The sequence below is a fragment of the Chiloscyllium plagiosum genome, unplaced genomic scaffold, assembly GCF_037043375.1.
Source record: "Chiloscyllium plagiosum isolate Xiang-an unplaced genomic scaffold, Cpla_swu_hap1 HiC_scaffold_25, whole genome shotgun sequence".
Lineage (NCBI taxonomy): Eukaryota > Metazoa > Chordata > Chondrichthyes > Orectolobiformes > Hemiscylliidae > Chiloscyllium > Chiloscyllium plagiosum.
This window is the reverse complement of record NW_028270163.1, coordinates 28,834,063-28,850,517: the sequence shown is the minus strand read 5'-3', so window position 1 is coordinate 28,850,517 and position 16,455 is coordinate 28,834,063. Positions and strand designations below refer to the sequence as shown.

At 41.0% G+C, this 16,455-nt stretch overlaps 1 protein-coding gene across 11 annotated transcripts in view; it reads right to left on the bottom strand.

Moving 5' to 3' along the window:
* tnrc6c1 (trinucleotide repeat containing adaptor 6C1) overlaps positions 1-16,455 on the bottom strand; it is a 693,384-nt gene that overhangs the window by 100,506 nt on the left and 576,423 nt on the right. The window contains exon 1 of one of the 11 annotated variants that reach the window (XM_043714630.2): positions 180-297. The exons of the other annotated variants lie outside the window; for them this stretch is intronic. Within the exon in view, the coding sequence (XP_043570565.2) occupies positions 180-204 (25 nt within the window). The 5' untranslated portion in view covers positions 205-297. Of the gene's footprint in view, positions 1-179; positions 298-16,455 lie in introns of those variants that run through there. 11 annotated transcript variants of the gene reach the window in all.

The window sequence follows — 16,455 nt, the reverse complement described above, 5'->3', positions numbered from 1 at the left end:
AGATGCAAAATATCACTTCCACAAATAACCAAGTGTTAGGTCGCCATTTTCTCAGTTTTAACAGACAGCTACTTCAGACTGCATTTAGTAGCTTTCTAATTTAATACAATATTTTCAGAGAACAAAGCAGCAATTATTTGGTATGTTTCTGCTCTACAGGGGACTGCTGTGAAAAATACCTGACTGAAGGTGACGCCCAACCATCCTAGGAAACGCTACATTTTGTGCAAAGTTGCCTTCATGTCTGCACCTACGCTCGCCTGTGCTCTCTGTTTCAATATGTCGTCTGTGTACTGTTTAAGCCTCATCTTGTCTACATGCCAGAAAAACTACTCTGTGTACTGTACGCTGCTGACAACCTACACTTGCTCAGCCCTCCCCTGCTTGGAAATGCCCTTCTGAGGTGGGATTCAATATTAAGATATCAGCGACAAAGAATCTAGCTTGATTATCTAATTACTGATGACATTAAACCTATCTTCCTTTCTTTAAATTCTTTAACTGTCACAAAACATTTTCTCCTGGCAATGCAATTAACACTAGCCGTTTTTTTGAAAGTCAGCCAAAAAAAACAACCGCATTCATTGGTTGGCTGCATGCAAATAAGCTCGGTTGTATGCCTTATAAAAACATAATCTGGCATACCACTGCAGCTTGAAGGTTCAATATAGAACTAATACATAAATGGGCGTTGCGCCAGTTCCTTGCTTTATTGTTTAATCTAGTCCACGCTGCAACTAAGCATTTTAAAAATCGTCTATCGTTCGAAAAGATTACTCGGGGAAAAAAAAGCCAGAGCCCACTGTAAAACACATTTTATTTGCTACGATTAGCATTTGTTAGCACACACCCACACGATCATTCTCAAGTCCCTGGATGGAAAGGGACGCTGCGTGCTTTAGTTACAGTTCATAAACATATGCCAACGTCCATGCACAACAGCTCCCGAACAAAATGCCTTTATTGCTTGTTTGATTGCAAGTTAAATCAGACTCTGCATAAAAGACCCAGGCAGAAAAAAATAATGTTGTGGAAGTGCCAAGGTGAGCTGAAAGTCATTGAAAGCTGCCTATCTTTAAAAGCATTGAGCACAGACTTGCAACGTGGTTGCTAGGTCACAACCCCTTGTTATCCAGATTGCAGTGTAAATTAAGCCTGAAGCTTAGGCACCGTCAGGTTCTGCAGAGTATGAGCAGCTCACAGCTGCTCCATCAATCAGCAGTGCAAAAGAAACTGAAAACAATGTCTGCACTCAAGACTCAAGCAACCATAGGTGAAAGAGAATACAATGAGAAGTCTTTCTACTTTACTTTGATTAATTTTTGTTGTTCTGGAATTTGCAGTCAAATGTGGTACATTCGCTCAGCTGCATGGAATCACCTCAATAATTTGTACACTAGTGCAAACAAGAATATTCCACCCAACAGTAACTTACATTTATATAATATCTTTAACATAGTGAAATAGCAAAAACACTTCAAAATAGTATAAATCAAATAAGAAGTGTCAAGCAAGAAGATATTAAGACAAGTGATTAAAAGCATGGGTTTTAAATAATACCTTAAGGATGAGACACCAGTGAAAAAAAAAAGAGGGTTAGGGAGGGAATTAAAGTTTACAACCCAAATGACTAGTGGAGACAGAACTGGGGGATGCGCAACAGGCTAGTGTTGAAGGAACGGAGGCTGGGAAAAGGTTCAGATAAACACGCTCAAAACGATTAAGAGGGCAAGCAACTTCCTTTTGAAATTTAGTCAGACTTGCAAACTCATCAGAGTGCTGTAAAATCTTGGGATTTATTTGCTGTTAACAGTTGAAAATGGAAGCTGACCTAGGATGGAGTTGCTGCCTTTGTCTGTGAATTGTCAACTTTGTTACAGAGAGATACCAAAGCCAGCGAAGTTTATTTTATTGGTAAGCATTCTACACAAAGCACTGGAAATGATAAGCAGAGAAGACCAAACAGGGAAGGAAGGGGGGGGTGGGAAGGAAGGGGGGGGTGGGGGGGTGGAATGACTATCACTTTTCTCTTTCAATCTTTTGACGAGGTCACAATAGAAGCCATTTGGGAGTCAAGATTAGAGTGGCGCTGGAAAAGCAGAGCAGGACAGGGAGCTTCGGAGGAACAGGAAAATTGACATTTGCCATTGGGAGTTGACTTAAATTTTCAGGCCACTTTTCAAATTTGTGCATGCACCCACTCCTACCAGCTATCTTTTTTGCAGTTTTTCACTTATTCACTATTTTTGACCCCACACGTACAACCCAACATATATTGCCTATTTTAAAATTCTGGATGACTTTATTTCTATTGTACTTTTACTTCAACTTTACATTTTTTTTAAACTTTCTCTTGTTCTTAGCATCCATTGTGTTGCATTCAATGTAAAGAACTTTCACTCCCCACCTTTTCACCATAACCCACAATTTTCCTCTACCTCTGCTTAAAGTGTATTTAGAATTTCAAACTGTTTGTAGGTACTGATGTAGTAGTGAGATAGTAGTGCAGGAAAAACAGGGAAAAAATATATATAAAGTAGGGGTATTCAAATTGGGGGGGGGTGGAACTGAGGTACCTTGGCAGACAGGTGCACTAATCATTGAACAAAAAGGCATGACAGAGACAGCAGTAAGATATAACACCTTTTGCTTTATTAAAAGTGGCATAGATTATAAGAGCAAGAAAGTGATGTTGAACGTGTAGAAGACACTTCTCAGACTTCAGCTTGAATACTGTTGTTTGTAGTTTTGAATGCATGGTGACTCAGTGGATTGCACTGCTGCCTCCCAGCATCCAGCCTCAGGCAACCGTCTGTGTGGAGTTTGCATATTCTCCCCATGTCTGTGTGGGTTTCCTCCAGGCGCTCCAGTTTCCTCCCACAATCCAAAGATGTGTAGGTTAGGTGCATTGTCCATGCTAAATTGCCCATAGTGTTCAAGGAGGTGTACATTAGGTGCATTAGTCAGGGGTAAATATAGGAGGGAATGGGTCTGGCTGGGTTACTCTTCGGAGGATTAGTGTGGACTTGTTGGGCCGAATGACCAGTTTCCACATTGGAGGGATTCAAGAAGAAAAGGTTTACAAGAATGGTTCCAGTCTGAGGAACTTCAGTTATGAGAATCAATTGAATAAGTTGGGTCTGTTCTCCTTAGAGAGAAAGTGGCTTAGATTTATCTGATACAGGTTTTCAAAATAATGAGCAAGTTGGATAAATGCAAGGAGAAACTGTTCTCGCTCGTAAAAGGAACAAAACATGAGGGCATAGATTTAAAATACTGTTATAAAAGGAAGCAAGGGTGAAGGGAGGAAAAATATATTTACTCAGCGAGTAGTTAGGGTATGAAATTCACTACTTCCAAGTGTGGTGGAGGCAGGTTCAGTTGAGGCATTCAAGATGGCATTGGATGATTATTTGATTAAAATAATGTGCTAGGGGATGGGGAAAAGCAGGAAATTGGCACTAGGTTATGATGTTCATGTAATGAGCTGATGCAAGCACAATGAGCAGAATCGCCCACTTCTGCGTTGTAACATATCTGTGATCCTATGAAATACATTGTTCACCATTATTCTACATGACCATGTCCATATGCATTATTAAATTATTTCAGTACAGTGCAAGTGAAAACAAAACTGAAATAGCTAATAGACTGCTAATTGAAAACATTTCATTTTATGCATGGATAGCATATAATAATACACAAGGTATCACGTGGGACAGGTTGGATTGACAGTTTTTAAAAATCTCAATTATTATTTACACTATGAACCTAACTGCCATAAACATATTTTGAATACCTCAAATTTTAATTGCTGTCCTACTGTGCATATTGCATTAAAATGCATTTACATTGGGACAACCAAGTTTCATGCTTGAATTAGAGAACTGCTCAAACTTGGGTGATAGTAAGACTACCCGTAAATCCATTTCACCTATTTGCAAGAGCAATTCAGTTTGTTTCACTTCAGGCTCTTTCCCTGCAGCCTTGTGTTTTTTTCTCCCCACTTTTCAAGTTCTTGACCAATTCCCCTTTGAAAGCCACAAATTAATTTGCCTCTACCACAGTTAGGTTCCAGATACCAATCACTGACCACATGAACTAGTCCCCACATCACCTTTATCAATCATAAATCTGTGTTCTCTGTTTCTCCAACCTGTCATCAATGTGAATAATTTCTTTCCATCTAATTTATCCAGCCCCCTCGTGATTCTGAATAACTCTCAAATGTCCTCAATCTTCACAAAGGAGGACAGGCTCAGTTTTTATGATTTTCCAAAAAGTGCTTGCATTCTGGAATGGTACTAGCAAATATAACATCACTATTCAGAAAAGGAGTGACAGAGAAAACAGGAAAATTCAGAGCAATTAGCCTTCATCAATCAGAAAAGTGCTGGAATCTACGATGAGGAAGGCTCAACAATGTATTTAGAGAATAGTACATTAAAACAAGTCAAGATGGTTTTATGGTAGGTTTAAAAAAAAAGTGTATGACAAATTTATTGAAGGATTTTTATCTTTCAGAATGTAACTAGGAAAGTAAATTAAGGGGAACCAGTATATGTAGTATTACTTGGAATTGCAAAAAGACATTGAAAAGGATGCCAAATCAGCAGTTAGTACACAAGACAAGAGCCAAGATCTTCTCTGGATCAGTGGAAACCAAATATACCCTGCAAAATGTGCATCTGGACCGCTTAAAAATCCATTAAAGTCCTAAAGTACTATGTGGTAGTTGCCTGGAAAAGTTAAGCTTTTAATAGCAATGTTCTAATGTCTAAAAGGTTCCAAAACATTTTTAAAAAGTCCTCAAATTTGAGTTAGAGGCAGAAACTTCAGGGGGTTTTGATATAAGTACCTTAATATTGAACCATGAAAAATTAGAGAATTAAAATCTGCACTTAACACTTGGCTAACTATAATACCTGACACTCACCACCACCCACTCTCCACTTCATGGCATATGGCTGCACTGGTTACTAATTTCTAATTGTCCTTAAACTGAATGACTTACTATGCTATTTCAAAGAGCTGGCGAGAACCACGTTGTTGATCTGGAGTCACATATAACCCCAACCAGGCAATGATGGCAGATTTCATTCCCCAAAAAAATTAGTGAACCAGATGGACTTTACAACAAGTGATTGTAGTTCTATCATGATCACTATAAACTTAGATTACCTTTACATTTCATATTTATTAATTGAATTTAAATGTCATCACAGAATTTGACCCTGCAACCTAAGAGCATTAGTCAAAGCCTATGGATTACTAGTCCAGGGACATTACCATTAGGTCACTGCCTCCTCGGATGTTTGCATGCGCCAGTTATTTAAAAAAAAACTTCTCTTGCTAACTTATGCTTGTTTTCTTGTGCCAATTTAAATACTGAGATACCTAGGAAATTCATGCTTTCCATGTTTGTTGTGGCTTTAAGTTTAGTGGAGAGTTCATAATTATTGAAAAAGAATTGACAAATTCATATGATTTTGCTTAAGAGTCCAAATACCATGTATGACAATGCAAACATTGCTCCTATGATAGATTAGAAAGAAAGTGAAAGGTCAAGAGCATGCTCTAATGTGAAATGCTCATTTAAAGAAAACTGTGAACAATATTACACTAGGGGGAAAAAAAACTGGAAAAGTTTTCTTACAAATAACAGAAAACCAATTAAATTCAGCTTATTTCTTTCATGCCCAGCAAGAACCTTCAAATACCAAAAACTTAGTTCAGAGTCATCACTATCTCCCCAGTAAAACTTTCTGCTCAGGATGGCATGGCTGCAACTGGTTTCTTCTCTCTCATTTCTTTGCATTCAATAAGTGCCATTTTCCCTCCAGCTGGTATTCCTCCCGGAGATACCAAATAAAAAATGCAAACTAAACTGGCTATTACTTCGATTTCACAGCAACTAAGTGTTCCATAAGCTTTGTTTTCAGCAGTTTTCTTACCAGGCTTCTTACTAAGAAAAAGTGCTAAATATTTAAAATGTTCAAAAAGCCTCTATAATGAGTCATAGAGTCACAGAGATGTACAGCATGGAAACAGACCCTTCGGTCCAACCCGTCCATGCCGACCAGATATCCCAACCCAATCTAGCCCCACCTGCCAGCGCCCGGCCCATATCCCTCCAAACCCTTCCTATTCATACACCCATCCAAATGCTTCTTAAATGTTGCAATTGTACCAGCCTCCACCACATCCTCTGGCAGCTCATTTCATACACGTACCACCCTCTGCGTGAAAAAGTTGCCCCTGAGGTCTCTTTTGTATCTTTCCCCTCTCACCCTAAACCTATGCCTTCTAGTTCAGGACTCCCTGACCCCAGGGAAAAGACTTTGTCTATTTATCCTATCCATGCCCCTCAATTTTGTAAACCTCTGTAAGGTCACCCCTCAGCCTCCGACACTCCAGGGAAAATAGCCCCAGTCTGTTCAGCCTCTCCCTATAGCTCAGATCCTCCAACACTGGCAACAGCCTTGTAAATCTTTTCTGAACCCTTTCAAATTTCACAACATCTTTCCGATAGGAAGGAGACCAGAATTGCATGCAATATTCCAACAGTGGCCTAACCAATGTCCTGTACAGCCACAACATGACCTCCCAACTCCTGTACTCAATACTCTGATCAATAAAGGAAAGTATACCAAACATCTCCTTCACTATCCTATCTACCTGCGACTCCACTTTCAAGGAGTTATGAACCTGCACTCCAAGGTCTCTTTGTTCAGCAACACTCCCTAGGACTTTACCATTAAGTGTATAAATCCTGCTAAGATTTGCTTTCCCAAAATGCAGCACCTCGCATTTATCTGAATTAAACTCCATCTGCCACTTCTCAGCCCATTGGCCCATCTGGTCCAGATCCTGTTGTAATCTGAGGTAACCCTCTTCGCTGTCCACTACACCTCCAATTTTTGGGTCATCTGCAAACTTGCTAACTGTACCTCTTATGCTCACATTCAAATCATTCATGTAAATGACAAAAAGTAGAGGGCCCAGCACCAATCCTTGTGGCACTCCACTGGTCACAGGCCTCCAGTCTGAAAAACAACCCTCCACCACCACCCTGTGTCTTCTACCTTTGAGCCAGTTCTGTATTCAAATGGCTAGTTCTCCTTGTATTCCATGAGATCTAACCTTGCTACTCAGTCTCCTAGGGGGAACCTTGTTGAACGCCTTACTGAAGTCCATATATTTATTATATAATTGATTGCATGAGCTCCACATGGTGTTTTTTGAAAATTGCACACTGCACTTTACAAAGTCATATTAATTCCTTTATTTTGTTTAGAAATCTTTGGTCTAACTCAAAGTTCTCATATTTTTCTATCTGAACAAATTGCTATCCCATATAAAAACTTCAGAACAGTACTTTCCGTGATGCATTAACCTCAACACAGTAGCATGATCACACATTCAGAACAGCAACGTGAATTCAATTCTCGATGCAGGAACATTCCACATATCTCTGCAGTTTGTTCTACATATTCCTTTATGCACTTTCCGAGGTCACATTGATTAGTGCTTATTGGAAATGGATGTGGACAAAACTCTCTTCCTTGCCCTACGATAGCTCACATGATAAATGAGTCAGTGACTTGGCATATCGTTCTCTTTTTAAACCTCTGTTGACATCCATCTGCAGTAAAGCCACCCTCATTCTCTCTGCTATTCCACCTCAGCTTCCAAACCTGCTTTCCATTTCAATGCTTGTGAATATGTTTAGATTAGATTACTTACAGTGTGGAAACAGGCCCTTCGGCCCAACAAGTCCCCACTGCCCCGCCGAAGCGCAACCCACCCATATCCCTACATCTACCCCTTACCTAACACTACGTGCAATTTAGCATGGCCAATTCACCTGACCTGCACATCTTTGGACTGTGGGAGGAAACCGGAGCACCCGGAGGAAACCCACGCAGACACGGGGAGAATGTGCAAACTCCACACAGTCAGTCGCCTGAGGCGGGAATTGAACTCGGGTCTCTGGCGCTGTGAGGCAGCAGTGCTAACCACAGTGCCACCGTACCTCCCAGTTTCATCCATTACTACAAGTTTAAGTTTGAATCTTTCCAAGAAAGTTCCTGCCTGTCACACTAAGGACATAGTCCTCATCAAATTTTCAAATGACATCTTCAAGTGATTGTAACTATGTTGCAGAAACACCACAGCCTTTGCCACAGTCAGTATGATCATCTTCCAATGCCCTCCTTCTGCTGTCCTGCTCAATGCAACTACACTCACTTGGTTTCCCGACCTACAAAACTGTAGCCAAAGCATTGACAGTGAAAGCCACATTTAGTATCCCTGTATTTTCAATTTGACAGATCTTAAGGAATTTATCCTGGACTCACTTCTCTTCATCTCCTCCATTTCATCTATAGCAAGGTTATCAGAATGTTGAGATTAGTTTTGAAAACACCCAATTTAACCCATCAATTATTTCAACCTTGTACCATTTTTGTGCTGTCGGTCGACTGGACTATCAATTATGAATAAAGTTTATAAAGATAATGAACTGTCTCTTTTAGGGTAAAACAGATGAAAGGGTCCTCTGACCTTGTGAATTCTACCCAAAAACAAGCTGTGAAAAGGTTAAAGTGTGGACTCAGCTGTCTTGATAGCAAAAATATGCAACTTATGTATACTTCTCATAGATGCATCCATTCATGAAAATATCAGTAAGAGAGACCACCACACAGTCATCATTGGAAACAAAGTTCCACCTTCACATGATTACACCTTACATTATGTTGTATGGCACTGTCACCATGCTAAATGAAACAGACTTCAAACAGAACTAGCAACTCAAGACTGGGCATCCAAGGAGGTGCTGTGGGCAACGAGCAGCAGCAGAATCTCCAACACAATTTACAACCTCATAGCCCAACAAATCCCCCTCTCCACCATTAGCATCAAGTCAGGGGATCAATCCTAGTACAATGAAGAGCTCAGGAAGGCATGTCAAACTTGGCATACCTAAAAATGAGATGTCAACTTGGTGAAGCTACAAGATTACTTGCATGCAAATCAGCATCAGCAATAAAATGATAGACACAGCTAGACACAGCTAAGCAATCCCAGAATCAATTGATCAGATGAAAACTGTGCAATCCTGTCACACCCAGTCATAATTGATGGTGGGCCATCAAATAATATAGGAGGCTACACAAATATCCCCCATCCTCAGTGATGGGAGAGCCCAGCATACTAATGAAAAAGCATTTCAGCCAGATGTGCTGACTGGATGATTTTTCCACCTCCTTCAAAGGTCCCCAACATCGCAGGTGCCAGTCTGCAGCTAATTTGATTCAACCCAATTGATATCAAGAAATGTTTGGAGGCACTGGGTACTGTAAAGGCCACTGGCCTTGATAACATTCCAGCAATAGTACTGTAACCTTGTGTCCAGAACTTGCCACATTCCTGTCCAAAGTCTAGTACAACTACAACTCTAGCATCTACCAGAAAAATCCCCAGGTATGTCCTATACACAAAATACAGGACAAATCCAACCCAGCCAAATAATGCTCCATCAATCTACTCTCACTGTCAGTGAAGTGATGGAAGACATCATCAACAGAGCTATCATGTAGCACCTGCTCAGCAATAACATGCTCACGGATGTGCAGATATAGATCTGCCATGGGCCACACAGCTCCTGAACTCATTACAGCCTTGGTTCAAATATGGACAAAGAAGCTGAATTCCACAGATGAAACAAGAGTGATATCTCTTGGCATCAAGGCCACATCTGACATTAAGGAGCCCTAGCAAAACTGAAGTCAATGGAAATCACGGGGAAAACTTTTTAATATTTGGAGTCATACGTGAAACATAGGAACATAGTTGTGATTGTTGAAGGTCAGTCAATTAACTCCAGGATCTCTCTGCAGGACTTCCTGAGGGGAGTGCCCGAGACCCAGCCACCTTTAGCCACTTCATTAGTGACCTTTCCCTCCATCATAAGATCAAAAGTGGGGATGTTTGCCAGGGATTACACAAGATTCAGCACCATTCACAACTCCTCAGGTCTAGGTGCAGTCCACATTCAAATGCAACAGAACCTGGACAAATTTCAGTCTTGGGGTGACAAGTAGCAAGTAACATACATGCCGCACAAAATCTGACATTCCTTGTGTTTTGGAGAGTTAGTACTATCATCCCTTGTCATTCAATGGCATTATCACTGAATCCCCGACTATCAGGATCTTGAGATTACCATTGACCACAAATTGAAGACGACTCAACATATATGCAGCAAGTTACCTCCTGACTCCCCAAAACCTGTCCACCATCAAAAAGGCATGTCAGGAGGGTGGTGGAATACATTGATGAGGGCAGTTACAACAACACTGAAAAAGCAGTCTGCTTGACTGGCACCGCATCCACAAGCATTCAGTCACTCCACCTCTGATCCTCAGTAACAGCATTGTGTAACATCTACAAGACCTACTGCAGTAATTTGCCAAAGATCCTTAAACAGCATCTACCAAACCCATAACCACTTCATCTAGAAAGAAATGAGCAGCAGATACATGGGAACACAATCACCTGCAAGATCCCCTCCAAGCCACTCACCATCCTGGCTTGGAAATATATTGCCACTCCTTCAGTGTCACTGAGTCGAAATCTTGGAATTCCCACCCTAACAGCATTGTGGGCCTACCAACCGCAAATGGACTGCAATGGTTCCAGAAGGCAGGTCACCACCACCTTCTCAAGGTTAACTAGGGACAGACAACAAATTAGGAGAACTAAGCCAGTGATGCCCACATCCCATGAACGAGGGAGAAATAGGTATGGGTAGGTAGTTCAGGAAAGTCGCATTGATGGTTAATAGTGTTAACTCTCCAAAACACAGGGAATGTCAGATTTTGAAATGATTATAAGAGATCTACTGAAGTTTAGGATAGAATGGATTTGGCGATCTTCAGGGCAGAAAATCACATTTTTGCATGGAGACAGAAGGTTATAAAATCTTAGTTGCTATGGAGATGGGCTTTCAGAGGAGAAGAGTAAGTAGCAAGCCATCAAGGTGTCAACTTCTGTATGGGGCGAATATATTTGAAAATTCCATAGATTCTGGAAGGATTTCTGCAAAGTTCATGTTTCAGGTCAAATGATCCTTCTGAATAAACGTTAACACTGCTTCCTTGTTAAAAATGCTGCCAGACCTGCTCAATTTCACCAGCAATTTCTATTCCAACTTGGATACAAATGATCTGATTGGGCAACATCAGCATGGATATACGAATGGGTAAGAGTGCTTGACAAACATCTTAAGGAGAGTCAATGGACATAGTGCATGGATTTTCAAAAGGCTTTTGATAAAGTGCCACACAAGGTTGAGTAGAAAAATTAAAACATATGCAACACGAGGTAATGTACTGGCATGGATTAATTATTGGCTTATATACAGAAAACAGTAGGAATAAATGGGTCATTTCGCATTAAGCAGGCTGTGACTAGTGGGATACTGTAACAATCAGTACTTGGGCCTGAATGATTTGGTGCAGGGGGCTAAATGTAATCTTAGTTTTGCATGTGCAAATTTTAAATAGGAACATGTGCTGTAAGGAAGATGTAAAGCAGCTTTAGAAGGTTTTGGACCGGGTTAGTGAATAGGCAAGAACAATACAGATGGAATATATTGTGGAAAATGCGAAGTTATACACTTTGATAGGAGGAACAGATGTACAGAAAACTTTTTAAATAGTAAGAAGTTTTAAAGTGTAGATATACAAAGGGACCTTGTCAGTAAGTCAATGAAGGTTGACATGCAGGCACATCTACCCATTAGAGGGGCTACTAGGATGTTTGCCTTTATTGCAAGAGGATTTGCAGTAAGGCTTTGCCTTAATTATATAGAATCATATGGTTTTACAGCGTAGAAGGCCATTTAACCCATCATGTCTGTACCGGCTTCCAAAAGAGCTACCCAGCTCGTCCCACTTTCCAGCCCTATTTTCCACAGCCCTCTAATTTAATCACTTTCAAATATATATCCAGCTTCTTCTGAAACCTCCAAAGGAATCTACCTCCACCACACTCGGGCAGTGCATTCCTCTCACCCAGAGTTGTCCTCCTGACAGTCCTGACTGTCTTGAAACCGTGACCCAAAGTTACTGACATACCAACTAGTGGAAACAGAACATGCTTCTCTCGCCTGTCAAAATTGTTCATAATTTTGAACACCTCAATAAGATCACTCAACCTATTCTGTTCCAAGGTAAATATGCCCAATCTCCCTAATCTTTCTTTGTATCTAAAATCCTTCATTCCTGGTATCATTCTAGTAAATGCCCTACACACACTCTCCAGGGCTTTACCATCCTTCCTTAAATAAGGTGCCCAGAATGGAAAACAATAGTCCAAATGTGGGCTGACCAATGATTTGCAGAGGTACAGCTTCCTTGCTTTTACACTATGCCTCTATTTATAAACTCAAGGATCCTTTAAGTCCTCTTAACAACGGTTGCAATTTGCCTTGCCACCTTCAGAGAATCATGCACATGAACTCCAATGCCACTCTACTCCTGTACCCCGCTCAATATTGTACCACTGAGCTTGTATTGCCTCTCTACCAAAATGCATTACCACACATCCCTCTGTATTGAAATTCATTTGGCAGATTTCTGCACATTTGGCCAACTGGTCAATGTCCCTCTGAAGTCACTCAGCATCATCCTCACAATTCACTATTCTCCTCAGCTTAGTATCATCTGAAAATTTAGAGATTTGAACACCTATCTCCAAATCATTTATATAAATCAGAAAAAGCAAGGGACCCAACAGCAATCAATGGGGAACACCACTTTCAACTTGTCTCCACCTTGAGAAATATCCATCTATATCCAAACTCTGTTTCCTATCTTTTAGCCAACTTTTAATCCATGCTGCCAAGTCCCAAACATTTCTAATTTGCTAAACAATCTGCCATGTGGCAACATATCAAATGTTTTCCAAAAGTCCAAACGTACAAGGTCTACAACACTACCCGCATCCACTGCTTGTATCACCTTGTCAAAGAACTCAATAAATTTGTCAGACACGACTTGCCCTTGACAAAGCCATGTTGACTGTCGAGTACTAACTTATCTTGCTCTAAATATATATTTACCTTATCCCGTATTATGGCCTCCATTAGTTTTCCCACACTGATGCCAAGCTGACAGGTCTATAGTTTCCTGGGTTATCCTTTGTCCCTTTCTTGAACAATGGTGTCACATTTACAATCCTGCAGTTCCCAGGGACTAGGCCTATGTTCAGAAAGACCTGGAGTATTTCTGTCGAAGTCTATGCAATTTGCTCGCTTCACTCTCAGCAATCTAGGATACATCACATCCAAGCCTGGCAACCTCTTTAATTGAAGTGCTACCAGCATTTTCAGCTTCCCTTCTTTATTTATCACTATACTGTTCAATTGCTCAACACCCATTTTCAACTAGGCCATTGTCACCATCTTCTAATTTGGTATAGACCGAAGCAAAGTATTCATTGGATACATCTGCCATATCCTTTGCTTCAGTAAGCAGCTTACCCTGCTTGTTCCTTTTGGTACCCATTATATCTTTCACTAACCTTTTACTATAATATGCCTGAAGAAGAGGCAGCACGGTGGCTCAGTGGTTAGCACTGCTGCCTAAGAGCCAATGACCCAGGTTCGATTAGCGCCTCGGGTAACTGTCTGCAGAGTTTACACATTCTCCCAGTGTCTGCATGGGTTTCCTCTGGGTACTCGGTTTCCTCCTACAAGTCCAAAGGTGTGCAGATAAGGTGAATTGGCCATGCTTAAATTGCTCATAGTGTTAGGTGCATTGGTCAGGAGTAAATATCGGTTAGGAAAATGGATCTGGGCAGGTTACTCTTCGGAGGGCCAGTGTGGATTTGTTGGGCCAAATAGCCTATTTCCACACTGTAGGGGTTCTAATCAAAGAACATTTTACTATCTGTCTTAGCGAAGCCTGCTATCCATTCCTCATGCTTCACTTCAGCTTTCCGTATTCCAACCTTAACTTCTCTCCTGCATTTGAGATATACTTCTTGATTTCTGCTATTATTATTTTGGTACACATTACATACCTAGCTTTTCTTCCTTTTTTTTTTAAAATCAATATTCTTAGTCATCCAGGGCACTCCATCTTTGGATTCCCTGTATTAACTTTTCATAGGTATTTACCTAGCTTACACCCTATTCATCTCCCTTTTGAAATTCTCCCATTTTGCATCACGATTGTATCCATTGTATTTATAGGAGCTTGGTTAGAGCACAAATAATCCTGTCAGAGAGGGAGTGCAATAAAGGGTCACCAGACTTGTTACAGAGCCATAGAGTCGAAGAGTTATATAGCATGGAAATAGACCTTTCGGTCCAACTTGTCTGCGCCAACCTTAAACCGGTCTTGTCCATTTGCCAGCATTTCCCTCTAAACCTTTTCTATCCATGTCCCCATCCAAATGCATTTTAAATGTCATAACTGTACCAGCCTCCTCCACTTCCTGTGGCAGCTCAATCCATACATGACCATCACCATTCACCCCCCCCCCCCCCCCCCCGGTGAAAATGCTGCCCCTCAGGTCCCTTTTAAATTCTTCCCCCTTTCACCTTAAACGCATGCCCTCTCATTTTACCCATTGTGTTCCTTCAGCTTGCGCTGTGATTTACTGAAGCACTGCAGCATGCCAAAGACAGACCAGTGGGCATGCAAGCAGGATGTGGTGTTAAAGTGACCGGGAAAGTCAGGGTCATACTTTCGCATGGACTGGAGGTGTTCTACAAAGCAGTCACCCAGTCTGCTTTGGTTTCTGTAAAGTAGATAAGGCCACACTGGGTGCAGTAAACGCAATAGATAAGATTGCAGGAGACGATGATGAAATGCTGCTTCACCTGGAAAGACTGTTTAGGCCCTTGGATGGTGATGAAATTGAATGTTCTGGCAAGCTTAGATGTAGATGTGTCTTCAAGGTCAGATGAATATATCGCAGGTTGTTAAGTGAGGCAAGAGTGGAAATAGCAGGAGCGCTTGCAAAAAATTTTGATTCCTCTTTGGTCACAGGAGAGGTGCCAATGGACTGGAGGTCATCCAATATGGTACCATTACACAAGAAAGGAGCAAGGGATAAACTAGGTAAGTTTATGTCGGTCATTCTAACCTCAGTGATGAGGAAATTATTGGAAGCAATTCTGAACAACAGAATTCACCTTAATTTAAAGAGACAGGGATTAATTAAGAACAGTGAACATTGTTTTGCTAAGGGGAGGTCACGTCTGACAAACCAATTTAATTTTTGGAAGAGGTGACCAGGTGTATAGATGAGGGTAATGCTTTTGATGCAGTCTAATTGAACTTCAGCAAGGCTTTTGATAAGGTTGCACACGAGAGACTCATAGCAAAGTAATAGCCCATGAAATCCAAAGAAACTTTGAAAATTGGACCCACAATTGGCCAAGTGGCAAAAAACAGAGAGTAAGTGGTTGAAGGAAGTTTTTCAGACTGGGAGATTGCATCCTGTGGAGTCCCACAGGGGTCAGTATTGGGGCACTTGTTCTTGTTTAAATAATTGATTTAGACGTGAATACAGGAGGTTCAGGAAGCTTGCAGAAACTTCAAAAATTAGTAGGCTGTTAAAAAGAGTGCTGAGGATAACCTTAAACAACAAGAGGATATAGACAGGCTGATCAGTAGTAAATGGATTTCAATTGGATAAATGTGAGATGATGCATTTTGGCAGGATAAACAAGACAAGGTAATACATGATGAACAGTCGAAGCCTGGGAAGCACTGAAGATCAGAGGGACCTTGGTGAGCACAGTGATGTATTAGGGTATCAGGATAGGTGGATAAAGTGGTTAAAAAGGCATATAGGATACTTACCTATATTAGTCAAGGCATCCAGTTTAAATGCAGGGAGGTTATGCTGGAACTGAACAAAGTGTTGGTTAGGCCACAGTTAGACTGTTGTGTGCAGTTCTGGAATCCATATCACAGGAGGGATGTGACAACAATAGAGACTACATAGAGGACATTTACCAGGATGTTGTCCAGACCAGACAGCTTTAGCCATGAAGGAAGATTGGACTGACTGGGGCTAACTTCCTTCGAGCACAGGAGATTGAGAAGGGACATGACCAACATTAATCGGGGTAAAGACAGGAAGAAACATTAAATCCAGAACCCTGCATAGGTGGTAGAGGCAGGAACATCCAAAAAGTACCTAAATGCATTCTCAGAGCACCAAGACACTGGAAAATGGGATTCAAGTTGTTAGGTGGAAATCCCCAACTGGTGCAGATCATATGATCTGTCAGTATTTACTGCCACAGCTCTATGGTTGAATATCCAAAGTATTAGACCAACTGCAATACTAGCTAAGCAAGAGACTAATACATTTCAGTAAACAAGATGAAAAGTTGGAAAAAGTGCAAAAACACATGCGAAAAAACTG